Source organism: Triturus cristatus, chromosome 5_1 (genome assembly GCF_964204655.1).
Source record: "Triturus cristatus chromosome 5_1, aTriCri1.1, whole genome shotgun sequence".
In the NCBI taxonomy this organism is placed as follows: Eukaryota; Metazoa; Chordata; class Amphibia; order Caudata; family Salamandridae; genus Triturus; species Triturus cristatus.
Genome location: NC_140587.1, coordinates 780,790,018 through 780,815,718, shown reverse-complemented (window position 1 = coordinate 780,815,718; position 25,701 = coordinate 780,790,018). Strand labels below are relative to the sequence as shown.

Below are 25,701 nucleotides of genomic sequence, written 5' to 3'. Positions count from 1 at the left end.
CACACGTGGAAGCACAGTAGAACTGCAATAAGAAAGTCCCATCTTCCTTCACGTTGGCTGATGTATCTGTGTGCCTGGTCATTTCTGATGTGAATATAGGATTCCTGGGACTTCAATAGCCATATCAAGTGCTCGGGTGGCAGGGAGTGAAAGGGTTTTACTTTAATGCTGCGGTGGGAAAGAGGTCATAGCTGTAATCCTCGCTGATGGCATTATTTGTCTTGTGCCTCTTCATCTGATTGTGTTTTTGCTCCTGTGTTGTAGGAGGAGATGGATAGCCAGGAAAAATTGTACTTCGGTTTGAATGAGTACAGCAATTCCCTACATTGGGGAATCACAAGTCCTCTGCTAAGGTGTGACGAAACATTTGAGAAAATGGTGAACACACTCCTGGAGAGGTAACTAATGAAGGAGGCTGTATCTTTTATGTTTAGTGTTCATCCTAGCTTCTTGGTGACATAATGACTTCATGTGGTATACACAGTTGGTGCTATTCTGGTGATAATATCGCACACATTGCCATTGTGTCTGTAGCATCCTGTGCTCTTATCACATTGTCAATCATAGGCGGCTGCTACAAATTTTGGGCTATTTGTTCTGAGCATCAGTGTTTCATGTGAACGGAACATGCTATTTATTTCTGAATGTCTATGCTTGTATATTGTCATCCTACATACATGATCTCTTGAACGTGCAAATCCTGAAGCATAGTTTCCTAGAGATGGGTTTTGTCTAAATATGCAAATAATTTTGAAATTCTGTGCTTCTTAAACTCCCAAACCTGTTGTCCGGTTGTGGGCCATGGCGTTCCTTGCCTGTGCAGTTGACTGGTGCGTTTCCTGTTGGGGCATGTCAGATGGGTTTCCTTGTCGGGCTGAGTATTTTTTGTCCACGTTATCCTGTCATGTCGATTTCACCATTGCAGTGGGCTTGCTTCTAAATGTTTCAGCAAAAAACATTCAATTTTAAATTGTTAAGACAGCACACTTTTTGCAATACAATATTATTTATAATGTACCATAAAACCAACCCTAAAGTTGAGTACATCAAGAGTTAGACTATATCTGGTTGCACTCCGCATATTCAGACACCAGTGTTTACAGTGTCTGCAACTCATTGTTCTTATCCACAACGTAGACTTCTAGTCCATAACAGTGAGTGTATTGTGAAGAACACTTTCCATATTCAGAGCAAATTCAGGGTTAACAGATCAAAGCAAAACTTCCTTCATGGTACCTTGTGAGCTTGTTTTCTTGGCTTTACATTTTTATATATGTTGATCAACTTTTGTCTGAGTTACTTTGACTGATGCATTGTAGTACTTGTTGTTTTTAAAACCTTAGTCTTTTCTTTCAGGCATCCTCGGCTGCACAGTATGGTGATCCGATGCTACCTCCTTATACAGCAATACTCGGAAGCCCTCATGGCTCTTACAACAATGGCTTCCCTCAGAGATCACACTACACCCGAGACCCTCAGTATCATCGACGATCTTCTTATTTCCCCTGGAAAAGACAAGAGCGGAAAGGGGCACATGTTAATCATCCGAATCCCTTCGGTACAGCTAGCCATGTTGGCAAAAGAAAGACTGCAAGAAGTCAGAGATAAACTTGGCCTGCAATACCGGTTTGAAATTATTCTTGGAAACCCTGCTTCGGAACTGAATGTAGCAAAGCACTTTGTGGCCCGGTTAAAGGTGAGTGGCCAGTTTGAGTTTGTTTGAATTTGAAGTACAATAATGTTTGGGCCTTCTCTCAAACACCCTTATTTCAGATTTTAGTTGTCCATGAGTACTAGATTAGAAATCACATTTATCTGTCTAAAACTGACACTTGAACACACCAGGCTCCAAAGTCCATATGAGGGCTCTCTCCTGCAGAAGAATGAATGATTTTTGGTTAGTAGCTGACTGCAACGCCATTGTCTGTTTATGTCTTGATGGACGTGCTCAACTTTCATTAAAAATCTGAAAGCCAATCATATTGCATGGTTGAAAGATAATTGAGAGGCCTGAGTCATTGCTATTTCAACTGAGATGGAAGTTCTTTTCATGAGTTGATGGCGTGAGGACCAGGTTCTGTTCTGGTCTCTTCAGGCCCTGGCTAAATTAGCTTTCTGAGGCTCTACTCTCTGTAGAGGCTGTCCATCGCTGCTGCTTAGTGTGAGACACCTGTCTGTTCAAGGGAACATGAACCTACATGGTTCTTTCTGAATGGTTGCTAGTGGGCTGTTTCCTGTGTGATTTCTGGAGCTCACCAAGATTGCTGACATTGTGATTCAGGAAGTATGCGGTTTGAAACATGATTGTCAGTGGCAAATATCTGCAACGTTGAAAAAGCAGCTACATATTAACTTGAATGCTGTTCAGCTTCTGTTCTTGCAGCACAATCTCAATCCTACCTTCAGATTTCAGTCTGAGCAATAGTTGTGACAGTTTAATTAATCTAGTATATTTCTGATTCATCAATGGTGTTCGCACACTACTTCAAAAACAGTATGCTGTGAAGGGAGATGTTTTTCATACTATAATCTTTCAGATTGGGTGGGAAATGTTCTTAATGTCATCCAGCTAGAATACTGAAACTTCTAATTTTGAGTCTTTTAATATATTTGAAGGCTTGGACAGGCTGCAGTCAGGAAGACTGGAGTCCTCAGACATACCTTGATTTGGAGGGGTTGCCCTGCATAGTGATCCTTACAGGAAAGGATCCGCTTGGAGAGACTTTCCCAAGGTACAGTTTGTCATTAAACGCAAGGTTTGCCGTTTATGTAGATTCTTGTTATGTTTTACTAGGAGGATGCCTCTTTTTAGACTTGTCGGGCATGTACATTTTGTAAAAATTAATGAAGGAGTAAGGCAAAGAACATTTGTTGACTAGATCACTATTTTAGTTTCACAATCGCACACATATCAGCCCTGTATTTGAAAAAGATACAATTTTATCTATTTAAAGAGTTTTTCCCAGTCCAAGATTTGTATATCACTTGCACCTTTTTCCTAGGCAAATTTCAGGTGGGATGGGCATCGTTGAAACTGAGTAGAAGACATATGTTGTGAGTACAGAATGTAAACACATTGTAATGATAATTTGTGATGCACATGCTTTCTGTGTGTTCCTATTCTAGCGTACTCACATCTTGTGCCACAGTTCTGATTACAATCAAGAATTCTCTAACTTGCCTAAGTCTTTCTGCAATATACAGGCATTCTCTGCTCAGGAGGTGCTGTAGCGCACTGGCTGCGATTATTTGTGTTTACAATTGTTCAAATTCTTTGCTCTTAGGTCGTTGAAATACTGTGACCTGCGACTCATTGATTCCAGTTATTTAACACGCACTGCCTTGGAGCAAGAGATTGGTCTTGCGTGCTGTCACGTTTCCAGAGAAGCCATTCGAGAGCCTCTGGCAGTCCTCGACCTCAGTGAGAAGGAGCAGGACAAGGTCAACACCAGTGAGAATGACTCTGATGAGCTTCTGATAGACTTGGAAAGGCCCCAGAGTAACAGCAGCGCAGTCACTGGGACTTCTGGTCAGTTTCTGTACAATCTCATTATTTATACAGACAGTACTGATTGTTTTAATCATGTGGAATTAGTAGTGTGTTTTACGGTGATGAGTTATCAAATCTACATACTCGCAACTGCTCCCAGGTTTTGCATCTTTGTTCATCCGCTTTCTACAGTGGTATCTTGACTCTGAATTCTGCTGTAGTTTTTAATCTTTACCTGATCCATTCTTTCCATCTCTCTTTTCTGTAGCTCTTCAAACTCTGAGAAAGAATTGTTCATTACACACTATGCTTTGGTATTCTCTCTCGTAATCTTTTACCATCTTTTTGGTCAGGTGTTCGCCTACATCACTCTATGAAAAACTTTTGTTTGTACAGAATTTCACGAACATTACCATTTGTCAGTGATGCCAAACTACGACTCTGAAGTCAGTGGTGTTTTCAGAATCCTTACTGAAGTGCCCGTGATGAATATGCTAATGGAAAACCATATAACTTTCTTCTCATACAACCACTTGGTTGGTTATGTCTTCTGCCACTCACAGCCCGCCAAAAATCTGATTTCTTACCGATTGTACGTGGTGAAAGACTTAACCAGCTGAGGGTTGGTGTATAAAGAACCTTTGTTTGTATTTTGACTAGTGCGTCTGTTTTCAGCCTTGCAATGTATTCTGTCTTGATACTGGCCTAAGTACTTCTGCATTTTTTCTCTCCACCTGTCTCCAAATATAAATTGGAACTCAGGTATTCATTTTCACTGCCAGAAGGCATTTCAGCATCATCTGGCTTCAGTCAAAAAGCAAGTTCATAAAATAAGTCCAGTCATTGCCGCATTCATAAAAACAATTGAGAAAAAATTGAGTTACAATCTGAATTTTATATCTGTAAATTGCAGTGCGTTTCTAAAATTTGCGCTCAATAGGTATTCATACTAAATCTATTATTGCAACGATGTACCAGATTTATTTTTTAAATATTTTTTATCAAGTGCAAAAACATTACACATTCACATAACCATAACAACGAATTGCACATAGACCGTACATATTTGCATAGTTTGCTCAAACCCGATAACCAACTGATCAGAATGGTGTATTGCCATAGCGGGATCACCTCAATCACCCCGGTACATCTTAAAAAATAACTGAGATCCCCATCACATTCCCTTCTCAGAGCATCCGGGTTCAAGAGACACCTTTTATTCAGACGTCCGCGTTCCAACCTGTTGTGAGTTCCCGGCCTCTTGGGTTAGACCATAGTGTCTCATCCGCTTGGCCACCACCAAACCCAGTGTACTAAAAAGTAGTTGAGGTCGGGAGATATCCACCTTGCAGGGGATACCCAGAAGGATGAATTTAGGGTCTAGCGGAATAGAGGTGCTCAGGATTAAATTTACTTCACCAATTATCTCCTGCCAATATGTCACTATATGTGGACAGGCCCATATCATGTGAAGGAAGTTATCTGGAGCAGCCTGGCAGCGCAAACACCGAGGAGACTCCGCACATCCCATTTGATGTAATTTTTCTCTTTCATAATAGACTCGATGGAGGATTTTGAATTGGATGAGACGGAACCTGGCCCGTATCGCAAGCTCTCTAGGGTGCATCAAAGCAGCCTCCCAATCCAAATCCTCCATCACCCCCATGTCACCTTCCCACATCTCCCTCAGCTTACTCAGAGAATCGGGCATATTATTTATAGTTTTGTAGGTAACAGAGAACGCCTTCATGGTTAAATCTGCCTGAAGTTTTCTCCCCTCCAAAGGTGCATATTCTGGGAACTCATTATCTTACATGTCCTCCGCCCCCATGCGTTCCGCAACTGAGCGTATTTAAGGAATTGGGAGGTGTGAAGTTGGAATTCTGTCCGAAGGGCTGAAAAGGGTTTGAGTGTGCCCTTGACTATGATATCTCCCACTGTAGAGATCCCCAGTAGATCCCACATTTCTAAGCCCCGAAGCTTTTTAAGTTCTCTAAACCAGGTACCCCTCCACAGGGGGGTTGCCCTGGTTATTCTGCGTGTCCACCCCAGCACCCTGGTCATCCTGTCCCAAACCTCAATGGCGACTCTCGTAGCCGGAAGTAGTCTATGGGCTCCCTTACCTTATATAGGTAATGTTTTTGGTTCTAGTGTCTTCCTTTCCAGCCTATAGGTAAGGTGGTCCCCTGATGCATGTATCCAATCATTTGTGGGCGTAAGGTGAGCTGCTCAGTAATATACCTCAACATCGGGAAGCACAATTCCCCCATTTTACGGGTTGCGTTGTAGGGTCTTCAAAGCAATTCTGGGGTGTCTTTTCAGCCAAAGGAATGCACGGAGCTCGGAGTCAATTTCCCTAAATATTGATCTGGTTAAAGGGTGATATGTGTTTTGTAGTGCATAAAGAAATTAGAGCAGAGAAACCATCTTAAACATGGCCGCACGCCCCATTATAGTAAGTGGTAGGCCTTCCCATAACAATTTACATGATTGAACATAAAGTGTCTGACTCGTGAATGGTATATAGGCTTTAAAGTCTGCACGCTTTTTGGTGCCTGACTTCTGAATAACCACAGTAGGATTGTAATGCCACAATTATTTATGAAATAGTGTATTGAATGTATTTTCTTTCAATTTCTTGTATCCCAGTTGATAATAGTCACTGTGTTGTCTGTCTGACTTGTTACTGGAACTGGCATCTCTGATCTTGAACTTGTTCTTTTTTCTGTCTACAGGCTCCATTGCTGAAAATGGAGTGAGCTCTTCTAGTGCTACGGACCATTCCCAGAGGCACCTTTCCTCACACGATTTCCAAACTGTGGATGAAGGCACTTATCCAAACTCCACCGCCAGGGAGGTCTGCAAACAGGAATGTGACTCATTGGGGAATCAGATGGCAAGCAGCACCACATCAAAATTGTCATCACCCTCAGCATCTCACACTTTAGAGTGGTCTGGGGAGTCTGTGAAAGAAGCAAGGACTTTGACTCCAGCTCTGCCACGAATTGTAATCTTATCCAGAGCGGCGTACAGTCTTCTGGGTTCAGAGAAAAGCGGACAATTGCCTTCCACGTCTTCTCTCTTGCCTCATGCGGATGTATCTTGGCTGAGTTCTTTGAGGCCTTTGCTTTTAAAGGACATGAACAGTGAAGACCAGTCACTTTACTATCGGCAGTGGACCACAGCAAGGCAGCACCATGCAGACTTTAACAATCTAGGGGAAGCAGCTGTTTGTAGGCATACCCACCCACGACGATTGCTTCTGACTGGACCCCCACAGGTCAACACGTTTTCTTTCTTTTATATGTTGAATTCTTGTGTGGTGTGTTTAAGTGACAATTTGTTAAGTGATTGGCTAGTGTTGGTTTCTAGTGCATATACTTATTTTTTTTCTTTTTAAAGCTACTTCCTCTTTTTATTTCAGGTAAGTATTTTAGGTAGGACAGTAAAAAAACATTTCCAACCCGAAGCAGTGGATCTGTAATCTTTACGAAAATCAAATAACTATCTATAAGAACCAGGGTGTGAATGTCTAGACCAAAATGAGAAGTATCCAGACTCTGACAGCGCTGTCAGAACATACTAGTGGAAGTGCAGCACTATACAAACCTGTGTAGCCTCACATAACTATGACAACCTTTTCCTGTTAATCACTTTTGCAAGTGTAATAGTTGATAGAATTCTAGTCAACACTCCCTCAACCTCTCAAAATGATAAGAACTGTCCAAACGTGCTATTGATTTGTTGTGCTTGCCAAATAAAAGCAGAGTGCTCATCACTCCGCCATGCAAATTATCACTCAATAGTAGTGACAGGACTTTTCACTGATATTATTGGATCAGCTGTAGAGTCTCCATAACCAGTGATTAACATGTTCCTTTGGCAGACTGAACGTTTTCTTACCAATTTTGGGACTGCTTTGGGGGGAATTTTGCCGTTCATTTTTAAACACCGGGAAGAATTTTACAATATATGCCACCTCACTTGATGCATCCAACTGGACCATTGGGCAGCAACATCATAGACGGTGTTTTGGGATTGCTGTAGGGGGCCTTCCAATGCCAGACGTAGGGGGAAGATATTAGCACTCCGTGTCACACAGCGTAAAGAGAGCTCTGTCAAGAATGTTAATATGTGCTTAACCTCATGCTATTCCATGCCAAAGTTGTACTTGCATGGGCTAGTGATAAGTCACTAGACCACTACATACACTGTTAAGTGATGATAACCCACAATGACAAGTTAACTGTCATAGGCATAATGGGAGCACATTGAGAACAAGAGCTGTGATACATGACCAAATCAAAGCTTCAGTAAAAGAAGCTAGAACTACACACTAATCGGAACAAAACTCACAGGATTAGCAAGTAAAATTAAACTAGGGGTACAAACACACAATCACAGGTGTAAGTTGGAACCCTAAGACCTAACGCTATGCTGCATCACTCTTCCCTAGCTTAACTCCTCTATCTATTAAATTTTGAACACTTATCAGCCTACCATTGGAAAAGGTGGATGTTGCTCTCTTGATTCTGTCTTGATAAAAACCACGGGTTCCGGAATTGTTCCAAGCTATGTTCTCTTTTTGTCTCTGATTTCGCTTTCTCTTTTGGCTAGACCATTTTCAAAATGATCTAAGGCATGTGTATGCAAGGTCATGCTTAGTGACTTGGTTACTGCATGTTATTTCTTAGGTGCTTTTGCAACACTCAATTTAGTATGTGATCCTCTATCTTGCATGCACATGCTTTGAGGCACCCGAGGCATGATACCCTCCCAAATGTCTTGATGGTTGGGTATAAAGTATGCTGTATTGTATCTTCTTGGTAAATAGTAGGTGCCACTCTGTGGCCATTTTACAAACCATATTCGGGTGAAGCTCCACTGAGCAAGCATAGACTGTTTTCCCTCCCATTAACATATGGGAAATTACCTTCCCATTTTTGTTACCTGTGACTATGTATTTATTACCTGATTGGGCTCCTAGGATTATGATTTCAGGGCTCTTTCTGTTTTATTATTTCCACATAATTGCACCTTAATACTTTCACAGGCTAATGTGATGGTGCTTTTGTCCCCCATGCCAACAAACTGTTCTCTTGACGGACCTTTTCTGTAGTGTGCAGTCAAAGCTTTTTGTTTAGCTCCAAATGCTGTATGAAAGTAGCATGTTATGTGGAAATATGCACCTAAACGAGAATCCAGTGAACAAGCAGATGGTTGTCCAGAGTATCCATAGAGTAGTCCATTTCAATGCAGTTTGGGGCCCAATGTGGCCTCCGCTCATTATGGCTTCTCTGCAAAGTGCGACAACAATATGTGTACATCCTAAAATCTGCACATTGTGGTATCTCCATGAATAGTGTTTCCTCCCAACAGCATGTCTCTTGGCCTAGCATACCCGCTGTCTGTGCACTCTTGCCTGTTAACATAGTGCAACCGGTCTGTAATGTGGCTCTGTTTAGCATTGCCGATTTGTTCACAACAAACTTTATCTGGGACAGAAATGCCAATGTATTTTGAAATTTTAGTGATTTCACACTAAACAAAGTGAGTCTTGACGATATAAAGAATTCAAGATGGGATTTTTTTTCATTGTACTTTTGAGATGTAAAATAGTCTGATACATTGCAAGCACTCCATACTTTGCACAATGATACACTAAACAGCCAATTGTATGTGGTTGGATAGAGAGCTGCTCCTATGGACGGATCCAAAGTCCACTGACAGTATATTTTAAATAATTGGCAACCTTAGTGATGTGACTAGCCTGTGTGTACAACAAGTCTCCTGCCTAGCTAATGTCCCACCTGTCCTGGTGCCAAATGGGCCTCAGGGCAGGGGGTGGCATTCTCCAGTAACCATTCTGATCTAGATAATAGACAAGTTAGTACTGGACTATGGCATGACTGGAGTTGCAATAGTACATTTACTAGGTCGAGGTGGGGGCAGGTCAAAGTAATGGTCAAAGTCACACTTGTGGCCCAGTTGATGATGATAAACAAAACAAAGACTTGGATTATAACTGGAACTGTATAGTTTTTTTCCAGTAAATATTTGTTTTTGTTTAAACCACACATTTTCAAACACATTTTTTGCAAACTAAGTACTTTTTCAGTGCATGATAGGGTGGCTAACTATAGGTTTATCTGAATGAAACACGTTAGTTAGATTCCTCACCTTAGAATACCCCCAGGCGCCAGGCTGGATCCGGAAAGATTTTTGTAGCAATACCCCTTGCTAGGCGTCGTCTGCGGCTCCTCGTCCGTCGTCGGCGTCGTGCGCCGGAATTACGTCGTCGGAGTACTTAGACGCAGCCCTCGTGCGCTGACGTCAGTTCTTCTTTTTTCCGTGCCAGTAAGCGCCGATCCGGGAAGAGCTTACCCCTAGTCATTTTTTGACTAACTTTTTTGACTCTTTTTGGTCTATCGACTCTGGTGCCGGTATGATGCCTGGTTTCAAAGCCTGTGACGCCTGTCATCGCCTGATGTCGGTGACGGATCACCATCGCCGGTGCCTTTATTGCCTGGGGGCCGACCATGACGCGGAGTCGTGCCTCGATTGCCAGGCCTTGACATCGAAAGCTAGGCGGGAGCGGTCCCGTAAGCTTCTCGAGTTTCGGCACTCAGCTCCGCGCCGCTCTCGGTCCCGGTCCAGGAGGAGGTCCAAGGACCGATCGCGGAGCCGCAGCCATCGTCATCGCTCGTCGGGGTCTTCGGGTAAGTCGAAGCACTCCAAGAAGTCCAAGAGACGACATCGCTCTAAGGACTCCCCTCGCCGGCCGTGCGACTCGGCCGCGGGTCAGGGTGGTCCCACCCCCGCGGATACGTCTGAGCCGCAGGAGCCGCGTCCGTCCCCATACCCGCCGGTCCCTGGGACTGACGCGACTCCGGCGGAAGTCAGTGCCTTCCTCTCGGCCATGAGGGGCCTGGCTCCGCCATTGACGCCTGTAGGCGCGCCTTCGGGCCCCACAGGTTCGACTGGGCGACCTCGCGTGCCGGCGGCTCCGGCGACGGCTCCGGCCCCGCAGGTCCCCGAGGGATCCAGGCCTGGATCTCGGTCAGCGCCGGTCGACCTCACGACGCCTCCTCCGCCGGTGCAGACACCGGTTCCACCTCTGACGCCATCCCCGGACAACGTCGTTCCCCAGTTTAGCCCCGGTCCGGGCCCGACGCCGGTGCCGCTGCCAGCGCCGATTGGTGAACGCTTCATCTACTGCCCGGCTCCGATCATTCCTCCTGTTTATCGGGAATCGGATGACGAGGACGACTGGGAGGGGTCTGAAGACCCTATGGCCGCTCAGGCCCAACTTTCTCAGGACTGGGCAGAGGAATTGGGGGATGCCAGCGGTCTGGATACCTCCCCGGATGCTGGTTTCATCTCTCCTTCGACTGTGGCCTCGGAGGAGGGTGCTGCGCAAGGCGGCCGAAGCCCTAGGGCTCGAGTTGCCTGCTGTGGCCGTGAGGACTAACGTCCTCACAGAGGTCCTTCAACCGACAGCAAGCTCCACTGAGCCTCTGCTGCAGTTTAATGAGGCCCTCATTGACGTTCTGCAGGGCACTTGTTTCAGGCCCTCCACAGTCCCTCCTGTGGACCAGAACGTTGCCCGGCGCCACCGCCCTGCTCCGGGCGACCCCAGTTTTGCAGCGTGAATCTTTCTGGATTCACTATGCTGTGCATTATTCCGCGATCTTGTGGTTGGGTCCGGATTCGTAGTCTTTCCTTTGTTTTTTTTGTAGCCCAGGTGGGCGGCGACGACCCACCATTTGGTGCACCTCTCGTGACGTCGTCGTGCTTCCTGCGGAAGTCCCACCTTTGGGGCGCCATCTTCAGATTCTTTTTTCCGCCGTTGGGTCTGGATCGTCATCGGGAAGCTCCAGAGATACAATCGAAGGAAGAAGAAGGAAAAGCGAGTTTCGTCGATAAATAACTACGAAGACATCACAAGAAAGGAATATTGAACATCAGGAGCGCGAAGAAGGAAGTGTTCCACCCTTTTCTTCGACGCCCTTGGAGAATGCGCACTCAGAGGCCCTGAGCGCAATGGACAAGACGCCATTCAAGTTCTGCCCTAACTGCCACCACAAGTTCGCGCAGAAGGACCAGCATCCGGTCTGCAACCTCTGCCTATCGGTCGACCACCAGAGCAAGGACTGCAACGCCTGCTCAGCCTTCGCGCCGAAGACGCTCCGGGTGAGAGAACGTCAGCGAAGAGCCAACGCCAGCATGGATGGCAAGGGTAAGGCCCCGTCGCTCTACGATCTGGGCCTCTCCACAGACGATGAGGACAACGTCGCCGAGGGACCCGAAAACTTCACGGTCGTAGAGACCGACAAGAAAAACGAAGACTAGGTAAGAGAGTCGTCGAGCTCAAAACACACGAAAGTGCCTCGAAAACCCGAGGGTGACTCGAGAAAATCGGAGTCAAAGTCCACGAAGGGAGCCCCGGCGCCGAAAACTTCGACGACCAAGGGCGGGACCATGGACAAGAGGCCGAGCGGATCCTTCGAGAAGGACTCCCTGGTGCCGAAAGACGCCGAAAGGCAAGGTTCGTCAAAGACAACCCATGAAACTGGGCACTCGACGCAGAAGGACAGGTCGGCGTCGATGCAAGTTCCGTCGAAGAGGCCCGCAGTCGACGCCGAATGCATCTCCGAGATGAAGAAGAAGAGGCGGCTCGAGGCCGAAATGGAGAACATCCTTCAGAGGAAGAAGGAGTTCGACGCCAAGATGAAGGAATACAAAATTCCAACAGCTCCGCTGACGAAAGTCGTCGAAATCGAGGACGAATTCGACACCAAGGGGCTGGGGAGAGATCTCGAAGAGGAAGAAGAGACCTATTATGAAGGCGAACCCGAGGAAGAAGACCAGCAGTCGTTCTACAGCTCGGCGCCATCAACCAGCCACGACGTCGAATGGCAGGATCTCGACACAGAGAACCCCGAGGAGCCCGTACACACGTACCCTTCGAGGCCTTCTCCACCCGACGACATCTGGGTGTACAATATGGTGGTCAGGAGCGCAGCGACGGCCTTCGGCGTGAAGCTGGACGAGGAGAGGCCGAAAGCAGATTTCCTCCTCGAGACCCTGCTCCCCATCCAAACGAGGAGCCAATTCCTTCCCATGCTACAAAGTGTGATGAATCAGGGGAGAGAGGCCTTAAAAGAACCAGCGACCTGCCGTTCAATCACGCCCAGGACGGAGAAGAAATATAAGCACTCTTCTCTGGACCCCCCTTACATCAAGGGTAGTATCACGGCCGACTCCATCATAGCTTCCACGGCCAGGAGAAGGGCCAACGTGCCAGCAACTTCGGGGCCACCACCAGATAAAGAAAGCAGGAGGATAGACCTCACGGGAAGAAAGGTCGAGAGGAACGCCGCAATGCACTGGCGCATGGCGAATTCAAATGCACTTCTCAATAGGCACCAGTACCAGCACTGGGACGAGATGGGGGAGCTAGTAAAACACCTCCCCGAAGAGTACCGCCAAAGAGCCTCCCACCTGGTGGAGGAGGGTAAAAACATCGCCAACTCTTGTATAAAGACGGCGCTGGACGGGGCAGAGACTTCGGCAAGACTAATGGCCATAGGGGTCACCGAGAGAAGACATGCATGGCTAAGAATCTCGGGATTCAAACCGGAGGTGCAGAACAACATCCTTAGCACCCCCTTCAACGGAGAGACACTGTTCGGAGCAACAGTAGACGAGAAACTCACCCAGCTGAAAAAAAAACCGAAACAGCGAGGTCCATGGGGGCCCTACAGCTAAGGGGGATGAGGAGAGGCAATCCCTCTAGGAGACCCTACGGTCGGGGAGGAAGCCAGCAGGGTGCGTCGCACCAGGCGTTCCAGCAGGGTGATAGTCACGGACAACAAGGTCAACAGAAGCAAAACTGGCAGTACCAGACTCGGGGCCAGTCCTTTCGCGGGAGAGGGAACAGACGTGGCCAGAGGAGGAGAGGGGGTGACCAACCCTCATCAAAGTGACTCAGCTCGCAGGAGGACGCCTACCCTCGACATGACCCCAAGGGTGAGGCGCAATACAGTAACATCAAGGGGGATAGAGGAATCAAAAGCCTACGAGCATCCAACACCAGTAGGCGGAAGGCTGAGGTTCTACCTTCAGGAGTGGCAGCGTATAACCACAGACAAGTGGATACTGAACGTCATGCAATACGGTTACTGCGTGGATTTGGAGAAAAGACCTCCAAACAGAAGACCAAGGGGAAGACAGAGATCAGCTCAAGAACTAGCCCTACTCAGAGAAGAAACCCTGAAACTACTAGAAAAAAGAGCCATAGAGGCAGTGCCGTTCAGAGAACGCAACAAGGGGGTCTACTCAAACTATTTCGTGGTCCCGAAAGTAGACGGAAACGTCAGACCCATCCTGGACCTCAGATACCTAAACAAGTTCATCAGAACGCAGAAGTTCAAAATGACTTCACTGCAGGAGGTGCTTCCCCAAATAAGAGACGGGGACTTCATGGTCACCGTGGACCTCAAGGATGCCTACCTACACATCCCAATAAACAGAAGGCACAAGGGCCTTCTAAGGTTCAACATCGACCAGGAACACTACCAGTTCACGACCCTGGCCTTCGGACTAAAATCGGCGCCAAGGGTTTTCACAAAATGCCTGTCGGCGGTCGCGGCCCACCTACGAAGGCAGGGGATCCATGTCTACCCCTACCTAGACGACTGGCTGGTCAAGGCAAACACACGCGAAAAGTGCGAGAGGCACGCAACACGCGTGACACACTCTGTCGAACCTGGGGTTCTCGATACACTGGGGGAAGTCATCGCTGGAACCGGAACAGGTGAAGATTTTCCTGGGAGCAAAAATCAACTCCCTGAACAGCACAGTGGTGCCCAGCGACAGGAGAACAGAGGCCCTACTGAAGGAGACGCGTCTCTACCAGAAGGGGCGAGCTCTGACAGTGAGGTCAGTGAGCAAGATGATGGGGATGATGGCGTCATGTATCCAGCTAGTGCCGAATGTACGCCTGCACATGAGACCATTCCAAGAATGGCTACAACAGCAATGGTCACAAGCAAGCGGCAGTTAGGAAGATCTAGTGGTTGTTACGCACGCAGTGCAGGAGGAGATGACTTGGTGGAACAGAGACAACATGACGGCAGGGAGAAGCCTGACACCACCAAACCCAACAATGACCATTACCACGGACGCATCGCAAAAGGGATGGGGAGCGCACATGGACAACCTCAGAGTGAGGGGGCTGTGGGCTCCGGCAGATGCGGTACGCCATATCAATTACCTCGAATTGAAAACCATCCTGCTAGCCCTGAAGGTATTCCAGAGGCACCTGTACAACCAGAGGGTGTTAGTTCAAACAGACAACACCACTGCAATGTTCTACATCAACAAGCAGGGGGGGACACAGTCGTTCCCTCTCTCCTCTCTGGCACAGGAGATATGGAGATGGGCCATACCTCTCAGGATAGATCTACTGGCAATTCACCTTCCAGGGAAGGACAATGTGGAGGCAGACTGGCTAAGCAGGCAGACCTCGGCATCACACGAGTGGGAGCTCAATGGCCAGGAAACGGAGAAGCTTTTCCAGAGATGGGGAACTCCCACAATAGACCTGTTTGCAACACGCCAAAATGCAAAATGCCAAAGCTTCGCGTCCAGGCAACCAGATCAGCAATCCCAAGGAAATGCCCTATGGATAAGCTGGTCGAGGACATTTGCCTACGCCTTTCCACCGATACCCCTGTTGCACAGAGTGCTCGACAAGTGCAGAACCAGCAACATGACTCTGATCCTAGTGGCTCCGCAGTGGGCAAGGCAGACATGGTTCTCACAAATTCAAGAAATGGCGCAGGGCAATCCCCACTGGTTCGAGAGAAGAAGGGACCTGCTCTCCATGCAAAACGGAGAGGTCCTGCATCCGGAGCCAGAGAGCCTCAACCTGGCGGCATGGCTCCTGAGGACCTAGAGTTCGCTCACCTTAAATTGCCTCCTAGCACTATGCGGGTGCTGCGGGAGGCAAGGAAACCAACTACACGAAAATGCTACAGCGCCAAATGGCAGAGATTTACTGTGTGGTGCAGGAAGAAGGGCCTGCAAAACAGAATGACTAGAGACTCAACAGTACTGAGGTACCTCACACACCTTCTAAAGAGTAACCTCTGCTCGAGCTCCCTAAGGGTACACCTAGCGGCGATCGTAGCCTACACCAGAGGTGAGAAGGGTGGAAGTTTCTTCACTTCGCAGGTGGTGAGGAGATTCATGGAAGGAGCCAAAAGAATTGCCCCTCCTAAACGGTTGCCGCCGCCAGCATGGAATCTCAACGTGGTACTGACGGAGCTCATGAAGGCACCGTTTGAACCCATTCACAAGGCCACACTGCAAATGTTGACGATGAAAACGGCCTTTCTGGTGGCCATAACCTCACTACGCAGGGTGAGCGAGCTTCAAGCGCTAACGCTACAGGAACCCTACATTCAGATTCACAAGGACAGGATAGTCCTGAGAACGGACCCACACTTCATGCCCAAGGTGGTGTCGGCGTTCCACATGAACCAGAGTATTCAGATACCGAGTTTCTTCCAAAACCCGACTTCAAACGTAGAAAGGGCTCTGCACACCCTCGTCGCTAGAAGAGCGGTGATGCACTACATTGAGAGAAACCAGGAACTCAGGAAATCAAAGCAGTTGTTTGTGTCCTTTGCTACTAGCTTCATGGGTAGACCAGTGGCTAAGGGCACCATCGCTAGATGGATTGCCCTCACTATTCAATTCTGCCACAAACAGGCTGGACAGGAGCTAGCAGAGGGGCCTCAGGCTCACTCCACAAGGAAGAAGGGGGCCACCGTTGCCTTCCTGGCGAACACACCCATTCAGGACATATGTCTAGCGGCAACTTGGGCATCTGTGCACACGTTCACGAAACACTACTGCGTGGACATTCAGATGAACAAGGAAGCACAGGTTGGACAGAAGGTGCTTCAACACATTTTCAACGACCAACGCTCATCTACCACCCAGCCGCCACAAAATTAGGAAAACCGCTACAAAGTCTATGCACAGCATAGTGAATCCAGAAAGATTCACGCTGCAAAACTAATAGTTTCTTACCTGTCGGTGTCGTTTTGCAGCTTGAAGATCTTTCTGGATTCACTAGCGAACCCACCCACCTCCGCCAGTAAGATGAGGCTGGAGAAAGAGGGGGTGAAATGAAAACATCAGAAGGAATAAAAAGGTACAGAAAATGGACTGAAGGACTAATCAATCGCCTAGGGTTAAAAAAAAAAAGGAAAAAGGGGAAAAAAGAACCTGAAGATGGCGCCCCAAAGGTGGGACTTCCGCAGGAAGCACGACGACGTCACGAGAGGTGCACCAAATGGTGGGTCGTCGCCGCCCACCTGAGCTACAAAAAAAAAAATAAAAACAAAGGAAAGACTACGAATCCGGACCCAACCACAAGATCGCGGAATAATGCACAGCATAGTGAATCCAGAAAGATCTTCAAGCTGCAAAACTACACCGACAGGTAAGAAACTATTTGTTTCCTCTCCCAACACCCCACCGCCGAGAGTCTGGGTATCCAGGCCTCAACCTCCCAATCCTCCTTCCCGTCCGCTCCTCCGGATCGGGAATCCAAGAGGTTGGAACAGTTTGGCAAGAAACTGTTCTAGTCCCTGAGTTTGGGGCTGCGGTCTTTAAATACCGCTTGCCTTTTGGACCGTTATTCCCACTCTCTGTGGGATACGGTGAAGGACGTGCTGCCCTTGTGCCCGGTGGAGGCCCGGACACGACTCACTCAAGCACTTGCTGACGGTCGAGATGCAGCACGGCATGCCATACGGTGTGGACTTGACACCACGGACTCGCTGGGTCGGGCGATTTTTACCACGGTGGCGCTTCGGCGTCACGCCTGGCTGAGGTCCACGTCATTTTCGGGGGATGTCCAGAGTTCCCTCATTTTAGGTCGAGCCTGAGTCAGTGCGCATGCGCTGCTCTGCGAGACTTGTTGTGGTGGATTATGGAAGAGAAGCCCCGCCCATATTTTTCATTGACTTGTTTCATTGTCCTTCATAAAGGCTGGCTTGCGAGGAGTTGTTAGGGTTGTTAGTTCCTCCTTGGTACCGCCTTGTCTGCATTTGTAAACACCCATGGTGACTAGCCCCTTTACTTCTGATGCGACACGCAATGTCCTATTTAGTTTGTAAACACTCTTTTCTTTAATGGGCTTCTCTTACTACAGGCACGATGTGCTTTTCAGAGCGCCATGTGCGCTTTCACTTTCAAGCAGCCCGGGACAACGGAGGCCGCCTGTTTGAAGTGAAATAGGTCTCGCATTTACAAGAGTTTGAGCTATTGCCATCGTAAATGACAATAGCTTAAACTCTCGTAAACTCGAGATCTATTGTATTGCAAATGCTTGTTAATCTGCGGTGTCATCTCGGTACTCTTTATGCTGATCTATAAAATAAAAACAGTACCACTATTGACAGGAGCCAAGTTGCGTTTGCACATGGTCATCTGACAGGGGGAAGGAATGTTCAACGAGCTGTTAATACAGCGATAAATGACAACTGCAAAACAGTGTAAAATATTAACAGAACTCGGTGCGCGCTCTTTACCCACTTGGTCAGCAGTGACACTGTGTGGTACGCACTACACGCCCGCTGGCACGGCCCCCCACTCCCAGCGCGTCTAACTCCCGGTGGTGTGAGCGTGCACTGGCTGGGGTCGGTCTTCTATCTCCCGCACACGCCGTTCACGACCCCCGCCTCGGAGTGTTGAAGCTGCCTGCTCAGAACCGTAGCAGAGCTAAGAGATGTCGCACACTCCTTTCAGCGGCCCGGTAAGTCTAAATGTATTTATATTCTGCTTCTGAATCCGTTGCTGTCAATCTCCCCCTCTGCTCTGCCCTTTCCTGCTGCTGCTCCTGACAGCGCCACCTCACACCTCAGGTTCGCTGTCTGGACCCCAGTTTTGGCTGTCACGTGCTCCGATGTTTTGTAAACTAGTACGTCCTCTGTGATTTTCTGTACTATTGGTGTGGATGGGCCCAGTGGATATGTGTACGTGCTTTGCAGGTTTATTGTCAGTCATTCAGTGGAAAGGTATGTAGCTGGTAGCTGAGGGCTATGCAACATGTCGGCCGGCAGTGAGTAGGGTGCACGAGGAAGCTTTGACCTGTTTACCCATTTGCACAACGACCCTCGCGTTTCTCATCTTCCAAAAATAGTGTGTCTGGTTTCGTGCGATTATGAGCAGAAGTGATCTGGTAATTAAACTGCACTCTTTGGAACCAGAGATCCGGGTTTGCAAGTTGGTTGCTGCTCCTCTGCGTTGTGTGATCCTGCTCAAATCACACGAGTGTCTTACTCTGACTTGCGTGTCTTGTCTGGCAAATATAAACGGGAGTTCCTCGGTGCATTATGTAAAGTTTGCATTGTATGTTATACATAAAAAACATAATTATAGGCTTTTGTTTTTTAAACGTAATGCTGGTAAGTGATGAGTATTACACGCGGTAGGTTGTATATGAGGCGCACTAGTTTACATGTTGGTTTCTGAACCAGACTGACAAATTGGTGTTTGCTGGCCATTTATGTCCCCTGAGATTTCTTTATTGCGATTCAGTTGTACAAGTGACTCAGCGAAGGCTGGCATCAGCTGTGCTCTTCTGCTTCAGTTTCACTTTAAGTTACTTGTTTGACGCTGGGACGATTCTTGCATGGTGCTTCATGCAGACGGTGTGTTTGTGTGTGTGTCTTCGTAAGTGTCTATGTGTGTTTGTGTGGTGACAAGTGTATGTGCCTGATGCGTTCTTACGGATAGAGCGACATTATTCTCTATTAGTTCAAACACAATACGTTTTCGTACAGCTGGTGTTGTAAATGCATTTATATGAAGGTGCTTTCAGTTGTGAGAGTTAAGAAAAAGGAGGATACTAAAATAAAATATTTGCCCAAGATCACACAATTTAGTTAACCAGGAAGCTGCGATGAATGCTGGTTTTCTGGTTTTACTCTGGACAAATCAGGCACCAAAGAGTTGTCTGTTTGTCTCTCATTTTTACTTCATATGTTAATGTTTTGTTTACTTCTTTCTGCATTAGGGTAGAGCGAGCATGGCAAGCAGAAGCCACATGAAAGCTCAGCTCAATATAGGCTCGAGGTTACAACAAGACCCTGTGCTGAGCCTGTTCCATGTTTTAGGCTCGAGCCTGGCTCAAGCTTCCAGCGGCTCACCTACCTCTACTCAAAATAACGGAAATGTACTATTTTTGTATGTGTCACAGTAAAAAACCTCAGTCGTTTTTGCAGGAGTCCTCTTAAAAAGTCTGTTTAGGCAGACTCAGTCATACATGCATGTACTTGTCTCCAGCAAGAAAAAATTTAATTTGGCTGATTACGCTTTACTATGTATAACTCCACCCCCACAACATTGCTTTATATGATTTGTTCCATTGTGATCTTATCCTCTGTGTTATTTGGTCCCCTGCGTGATTTACTCCATGTAATCTCCTTCATGTGGTTTGTTCCACGCTAATTTTTGTTTTGTGATTTGCTTCACATGATTTTTTGGTAGAGCCTGGGCAGCGCATGTGCTGCTGCCAGGCATGCAGTAGTGGAGTATGGATTTGAAGCCCCGCCCACTCTCCGCTAATATTTTTAATTGGCTTGTGTCATTGTCCTTCGTAAACGCTGGCTTTTGAGTCATTATAAGGCTTGTTAGTCCCTAGTTGGTACCGCCTTGTCTGCTTTTGTTACCTCCCATAACGACTGAACCTTTTACTGGTGTTGTTACATGGTCTGCTATATAAGTTGGTGAGCACTATTTTCCATAATGCTCTTCAACCTATTCCACCCACGACATCGCAGCACCCGCCCGCTTTCATTTTAATAGTGTTTTTTATTCAAATTACAGCGTGGTCCGCTTTAAGTATAGCGGCACACCTATTTACTTATTTAATATACGGGGTGGTCCGCTTTCATTTTAGCGGCCGGGCTACAGAAGCTTTTGAAATTAATTATTTTTGTATCACTGTGGGTGAAAGCACCATGTGTGCTTTCACTTTAATGTTGGCCGCAACCCTTTGCTTAGACGCTGCTCACTGTAACCTGAATATGCTAGCAGCATTTAAAACAAGCATTGGCATAGCCAATAGGTCTCGCTTTTGGGACCTTATAAGTGTTTAGCCATGCAACAGTTGATGTTGTTGCACCAAGGATATTGTGCTGCATAACTAAATACTTATAAGGTCCCAAAGGCGAGACCTATTGGCTATGCCAATGCTTGTTGCATTTGTCACCCGGAGTGGGACAGGTATGCCCAGAGGTGGAATCCGTGCTCGCCATGCCACTGGAGTCAAGCTATCCTGGCTGATGAGGGGTGATGACCCGAAACCAATTCCAGGATGCTTGTTTCCAGTACAGGGAGGACCTGGCCTGGTAGTTCGGGCTGGACTGTTACCACGGGGAACAGGGTCAAAACTGAATTGCATATAGCTGGGTCTGAACTGGAAAGGCATGGGGAGCAAAAAACTATGGATTTAGGCCCAGATCTCTGTACTGGGGTGAATGAATGACATTGTTCTGCATTTTTTCCATCAGTTGTTCTTTTTGCATTAAATATACAGCCAACACAGCATAATGTAAAAGAGCTGGAGAGCTGCTAAAACACATCTGCTCCTTTTCTTGTCCAGCCGCAGCCGGTCTCACCACCCTCTAACTGCTGGATCCCACTTCAGAAACTATGCCTACACTAAACAGTAATGCTTTCTATAATAAACCAGTAGTAAGTTAGACATTTAGCTTTCGACGTGACATTATTTATTGTAGCTGGTTTTGATAGTTTACCTTATTTTTAATGGTATTGTATTGTTTTTTGGAGCCATGAAACGTAGATATCTGTTTTGTAGTATTCCAGTTTGTTGGTCACTCCCATTAACAGTGCCATGGGTCACCGATAAAGTCGTAAAGGCAAAACAAACACTGAGACGTGATGTGAATGCAATTAGGTTGAATGATGCACTTTAAATGTGTGATTTGAGGATGTGTGTATTGAAATACAGCATAAAACGATAAGCAACATGAAACGCAACGTGCAACACTACGTGAGACACATTATAACATAAATCACACAACATAAAAGGCAAGGGAAAGTGATTGTTTCACTAAAAGTTGGTTTTGGTCAATATCTTTCCTCAAAAGTTAAGTTTAATTGTATAATATCGAATCAAACTGTAGCTGTGTTATACTTGCAGGAATGTACCCCATCGCCACAACGTTGGAGCATGGGGAACGGACTTCCGTTGCGAAAGTGACAGCTGCCCCAAAATGCATGAGTGCAGGTGTTAGATTAGATTCAACAGAAAACAGAAACACGTTTCTTTCTCGAGCTCATTTGCCGGGGGTATAAATGCACTGCCTGTTAACTCCTCAAGAAAAGGGGGGAGGGAGATGCGAGCAGAGCATATGGTGAGCACTTTCGCGGCCTCTTTGATGTTCAGTGGCCGCGGGGCTCACTGAGAATATCAAAGCGGCCGCGAAAGTGATCACGCAGGCGGACAAATGGTGTGCGCGCCCGGCGGCGCACATGCACTGTAGCTAGAGGCCTGCAAAAGCCACTAGTTTGCACTTCCAAATCCCGCTTACTAAAGCTCTCGCAAGAGCAGCGCTAAAGTGCTGGCTCAGACGAGACCTAAAAAGGGGCGCGGCCACCATTAAAGTGTTCTCGCATTTGCGAGAATGAGCTCTTGGCATTAAAAATAGCAATGCCTTTTATATATGTGTTGCTTTTAAAAACACATAAAAGGCATTGTCATTTACAATGCCAATAGGTTAAATGCTCGCAAATGCGAGACTTATTGCATTGAAAATGCTTGTTACTATTTGTTTCAAACAATATGTAAAAGTTCCAAACTTTCACCAAGATTCGTTTGCAGCTTCTTCTAAACTGGAATCGCGTTCTTACTAACTCACATCCTTGCTGAATGTATAAGTTTCAGTTTGTTTCATCTCATGTTGGCGATGTTGTCCTCTTGTAGCAAAATCATGTCTAACTCCTCATCAGGGATTTATATATACTGTTTTACATAAGTATTGGTCATTGTGAGGGTCCCTAAAATTAATCTGTGACTGCATGTCTACTGTTCAAATGAAGCGAAAGATTTCAAATCCTTTTTAAAAGAAAGTTCCCACAGAAGGTCAGTGCACCTATAGCAAAGCCAAGTGGTTTGCCCAAATAGTAGATGTTAATGTATTTCTACATGTATGCATATTTACATGTTGGCGTTGCGGCACTGTTGCTCATTTGGATTAAATGTGTTTTCTTGTCTTCCTGCCAGGTAGGAAAGACGGGTGCTTACTTACAGTTTCTCAAGATCCTCTTCCGCATGCTGATACGCTTACTGGAAGTAGATGTGTATGACGAGCAAGAGATTTACACAAGTATGAACCTTTATACAAATCCTTTGTACTGTTTTAGCTGCATATTTTACTCTATTTTAAAAAAGGTGTTTTTTATTTAATTTAATAGCTCATTAATGCTTCATGGTTAGAATGTTACCAGAGTTGCCCCAGCCAAGTCTGCAGATTAAACCAAATATGTATTGCCTGTGTAACCGTGGGTTCAAAGAAGTGGACCCCTATTGAATGATGGGAAGTTTCCCTGAAACCAAAGTCACACAGCAAGCCAAATTGTGCATCATTAACTTGAGAGACGATTTATAATGCAGTCTTTTTAGGTCTCGCCTGGCGTAAGACTGCGCAGACATGCGCAGTCTCGCTGGCGAGATTTAATGACTTGAGGAGATTTCTCTAGTGGGCTTTAAGCCCCGCCCCTCTTTTCCATTGGCTGGCGTCACCGTTTATGCTAAACGGTGGCCAGCCATTGGAAAAGAGCGTCTAGTAACGTACACTTTTCTCTTTTAGAGCCGTCCCAGTTGGACTGGCTGCCCCGACTTACTGCTGGCGTAAAAGATTTTTTATCTTTATGGGGCCAAACACATGGCCCCATAAAGATAAGAAACCAGTCAGGCGAGCCAGTCCAACTGGGACGGCTCTAAAAGAGAAAAAAAAAGCGTGAGGCGTTGCTTGTTTTTAACTTCGGGACGAAGGCAAGTGTTCGGCGGAAAAGGGGGTGGGGGTGTAAGTTCAACCCTCCCAGGCGGCCGTGCTGTTGGGTTTCTGCAGGGTGCTCAGTGCTGTGTTGTCGCTGTTCCTACGGGTATTGTATCCGGATCCGAGGTCCCCTACTATTTGGGGAGTCCAGTGCACACTTCGTGACGCACTTTCGTCCCGTTTCTGCCCTCCTGGCGGCGCTGCCCTTTTAACCCCAGCAGGCCTTGTACCGCCACCCAGCTGCTGGAATGTGGGATGCACGAGCAGTGTGTGGAGGTTTCCTGTTGACGCCAAACTAAAGCAACACAAATAACCCCGCTACGAAATCTTGTGGCCTCGCCTTCTTTTAATTTTCGGCTTTTTTTTTCTTTTTTTGCCCTCCTATTTTGAAAAACTGTTGTCACAAGTTCATTGGTTCCGTGCAGTTTTTGATTAATTGTTGCTGCGCCGAACTAAAAACACCCCTCGGGGATAAAAAATAAATAAATCATAATTCGTCCTTGTTTATTCAACAAAACTTTCTGTATATTTTTTTTTTTTCTCTAGTGTTTCAGTTCTCGATCATCGCCAGTTTTAGGTCTGGTCCGACACAGCAGCTGTCTGCAAGTCTTATTGTTACCAGCTCTTTAAAATAGGCACAGAGAGCTTTACGTTTTACCCAGAGAATAAAACTCCCATCATGCTACCGTATTTTTGTCTTCCAGGAAGTATTTCTTAGAATGCAGGGCTCACTTGCCTCTAAAAAAAACAAAAAACTCTCAATCCTCATGTATACCGAAAGCTATTATTTTTACTTTGTTCCAGCACTAGCAAAACCAGTACTTTATACCACACACACATTGCACAGAGACAATGGTATGTGTGTAAATCGGTGTATAGGAAGTGTTACATCATAGTGTAGGAGTGGCATGTCCTCGGTACTGGTAGGCAATATAGTTAATGTTCTTATTCAGTAAAGGCACAAATTCAGAATTTAAAACGCAACATCATTAAGGGTTCTCTTTCATAATGAGAATCGTTTTCTACCCAAATGAACCCTTTTCACAAGATTAGGCTAATGAAACCCACTGACCTATTTACATTATATGCACTTCGTTATCCCCATGGTATACTTTCTTAGCAGGCATTTTAACCCTCTGTGCTACCTTAGGATGAGTCCAAATTTCCACTAGACAAACCTCTGGTCTCTTTCCAGGAAGATGATTAATCACGGGACTTCTCTTTACATTTTAATTGATGTCTGAAAGTTGCTGGAGGCCAGGAACGAGGCAGCAGGTGATTTTAAAATGAAAATGCACATTTTCAAAAAGGACCCCCCAACTCAACGCCCGGTGCGGTTGCACCGATCGCACCGCCCTAGAGCCGGCCCTGCCCCGGACAGGCTGTGTATAGTACCTGTGTGAATGGTTAAACACATTTTCTCACAATCTTCCTCATTTAAAAGTTGACTTGTGAGCTGTTTATGGTATTCCATATGGTTATTTTTGCCCCTTCCCCCCCCCCCCCCCCCCCCTTCCTTAAAATAAAAAATTCTGGTGGCTCCTGCCCGAGTTCTCCTGTGGTCACTGGAGATTGCTCTCCTTGTATCCCAATGTTGAAACTTGGGAAAACCGAAATATATTCAGGCCTCCCACCCAAGTCATCCCAAGTGTTTTCCACTGTTGCAACTCTGAACAAGTGTTCCACCCCCTTCTTGAATGCGTGCATTTTGTTGTACTAGGTGGGTCTGCAAGCACACTATAATTATGTTATCAAATGTATTTATTCATTTGAGCACATACAACCATAGTTATCAAGTAAGACAGAGCGTTACAAACTACTTTGCAGCATTAATAGTTTAGCGAAAAATTCTATTAATATTCTCCTAGCTATTTCTGACTTATTCCCCTCATATCACATAGTAGCCATCTCCTTAGGAGCAGCATTAGGGCGAATAAAGTGCATATGTACTAAGCAAACTAAGAATACTTACATTGTAAATGGAGAAATACTTATCTCAAAGCTAGGCTATCATTAAGATGGAAGATGAGTCACATTAATAATAGATGTTCTCATTAATTCATAGCGCACCCATATCTAATAGCTTGAACTTTGCCCTATCCA

At 46.3% G+C, this 25,701-nt stretch overlaps 1 protein-coding gene across 8 annotated transcripts in view; it reads left to right on the top strand.

Annotated features, from left to right (window-relative positions):
- The window catches only part of GREB1L (GREB1 like retinoic acid receptor coactivator), a 492,334-nt gene that overhangs the window by 413,043 nt on the left and 53,590 nt on the right, over positions 1–25,701 (top strand). For all 8 annotated transcript variants that reach the window (XM_085605794.1, XM_085605790.1, XM_085605791.1 and 5 more), the window contains exons 19-24: positions 265–398; positions 1,357–1,696; positions 2,617–2,732; positions 3,285–3,529; positions 6,226–6,770; positions 22,824–22,926. In XM_085605794.1, the coding sequence (XP_085461920.1) occupies positions 265–398; positions 1,357–1,696; positions 2,617–2,732; positions 3,285–3,529; positions 6,226–6,770; positions 22,824–22,926 (1,483 nt within the window). The remainder of the gene's footprint in view (positions 1–264; positions 399–1,356; positions 1,697–2,616; positions 2,733–3,284; positions 3,530–6,225; positions 6,771–22,823; positions 22,927–25,701) is intronic.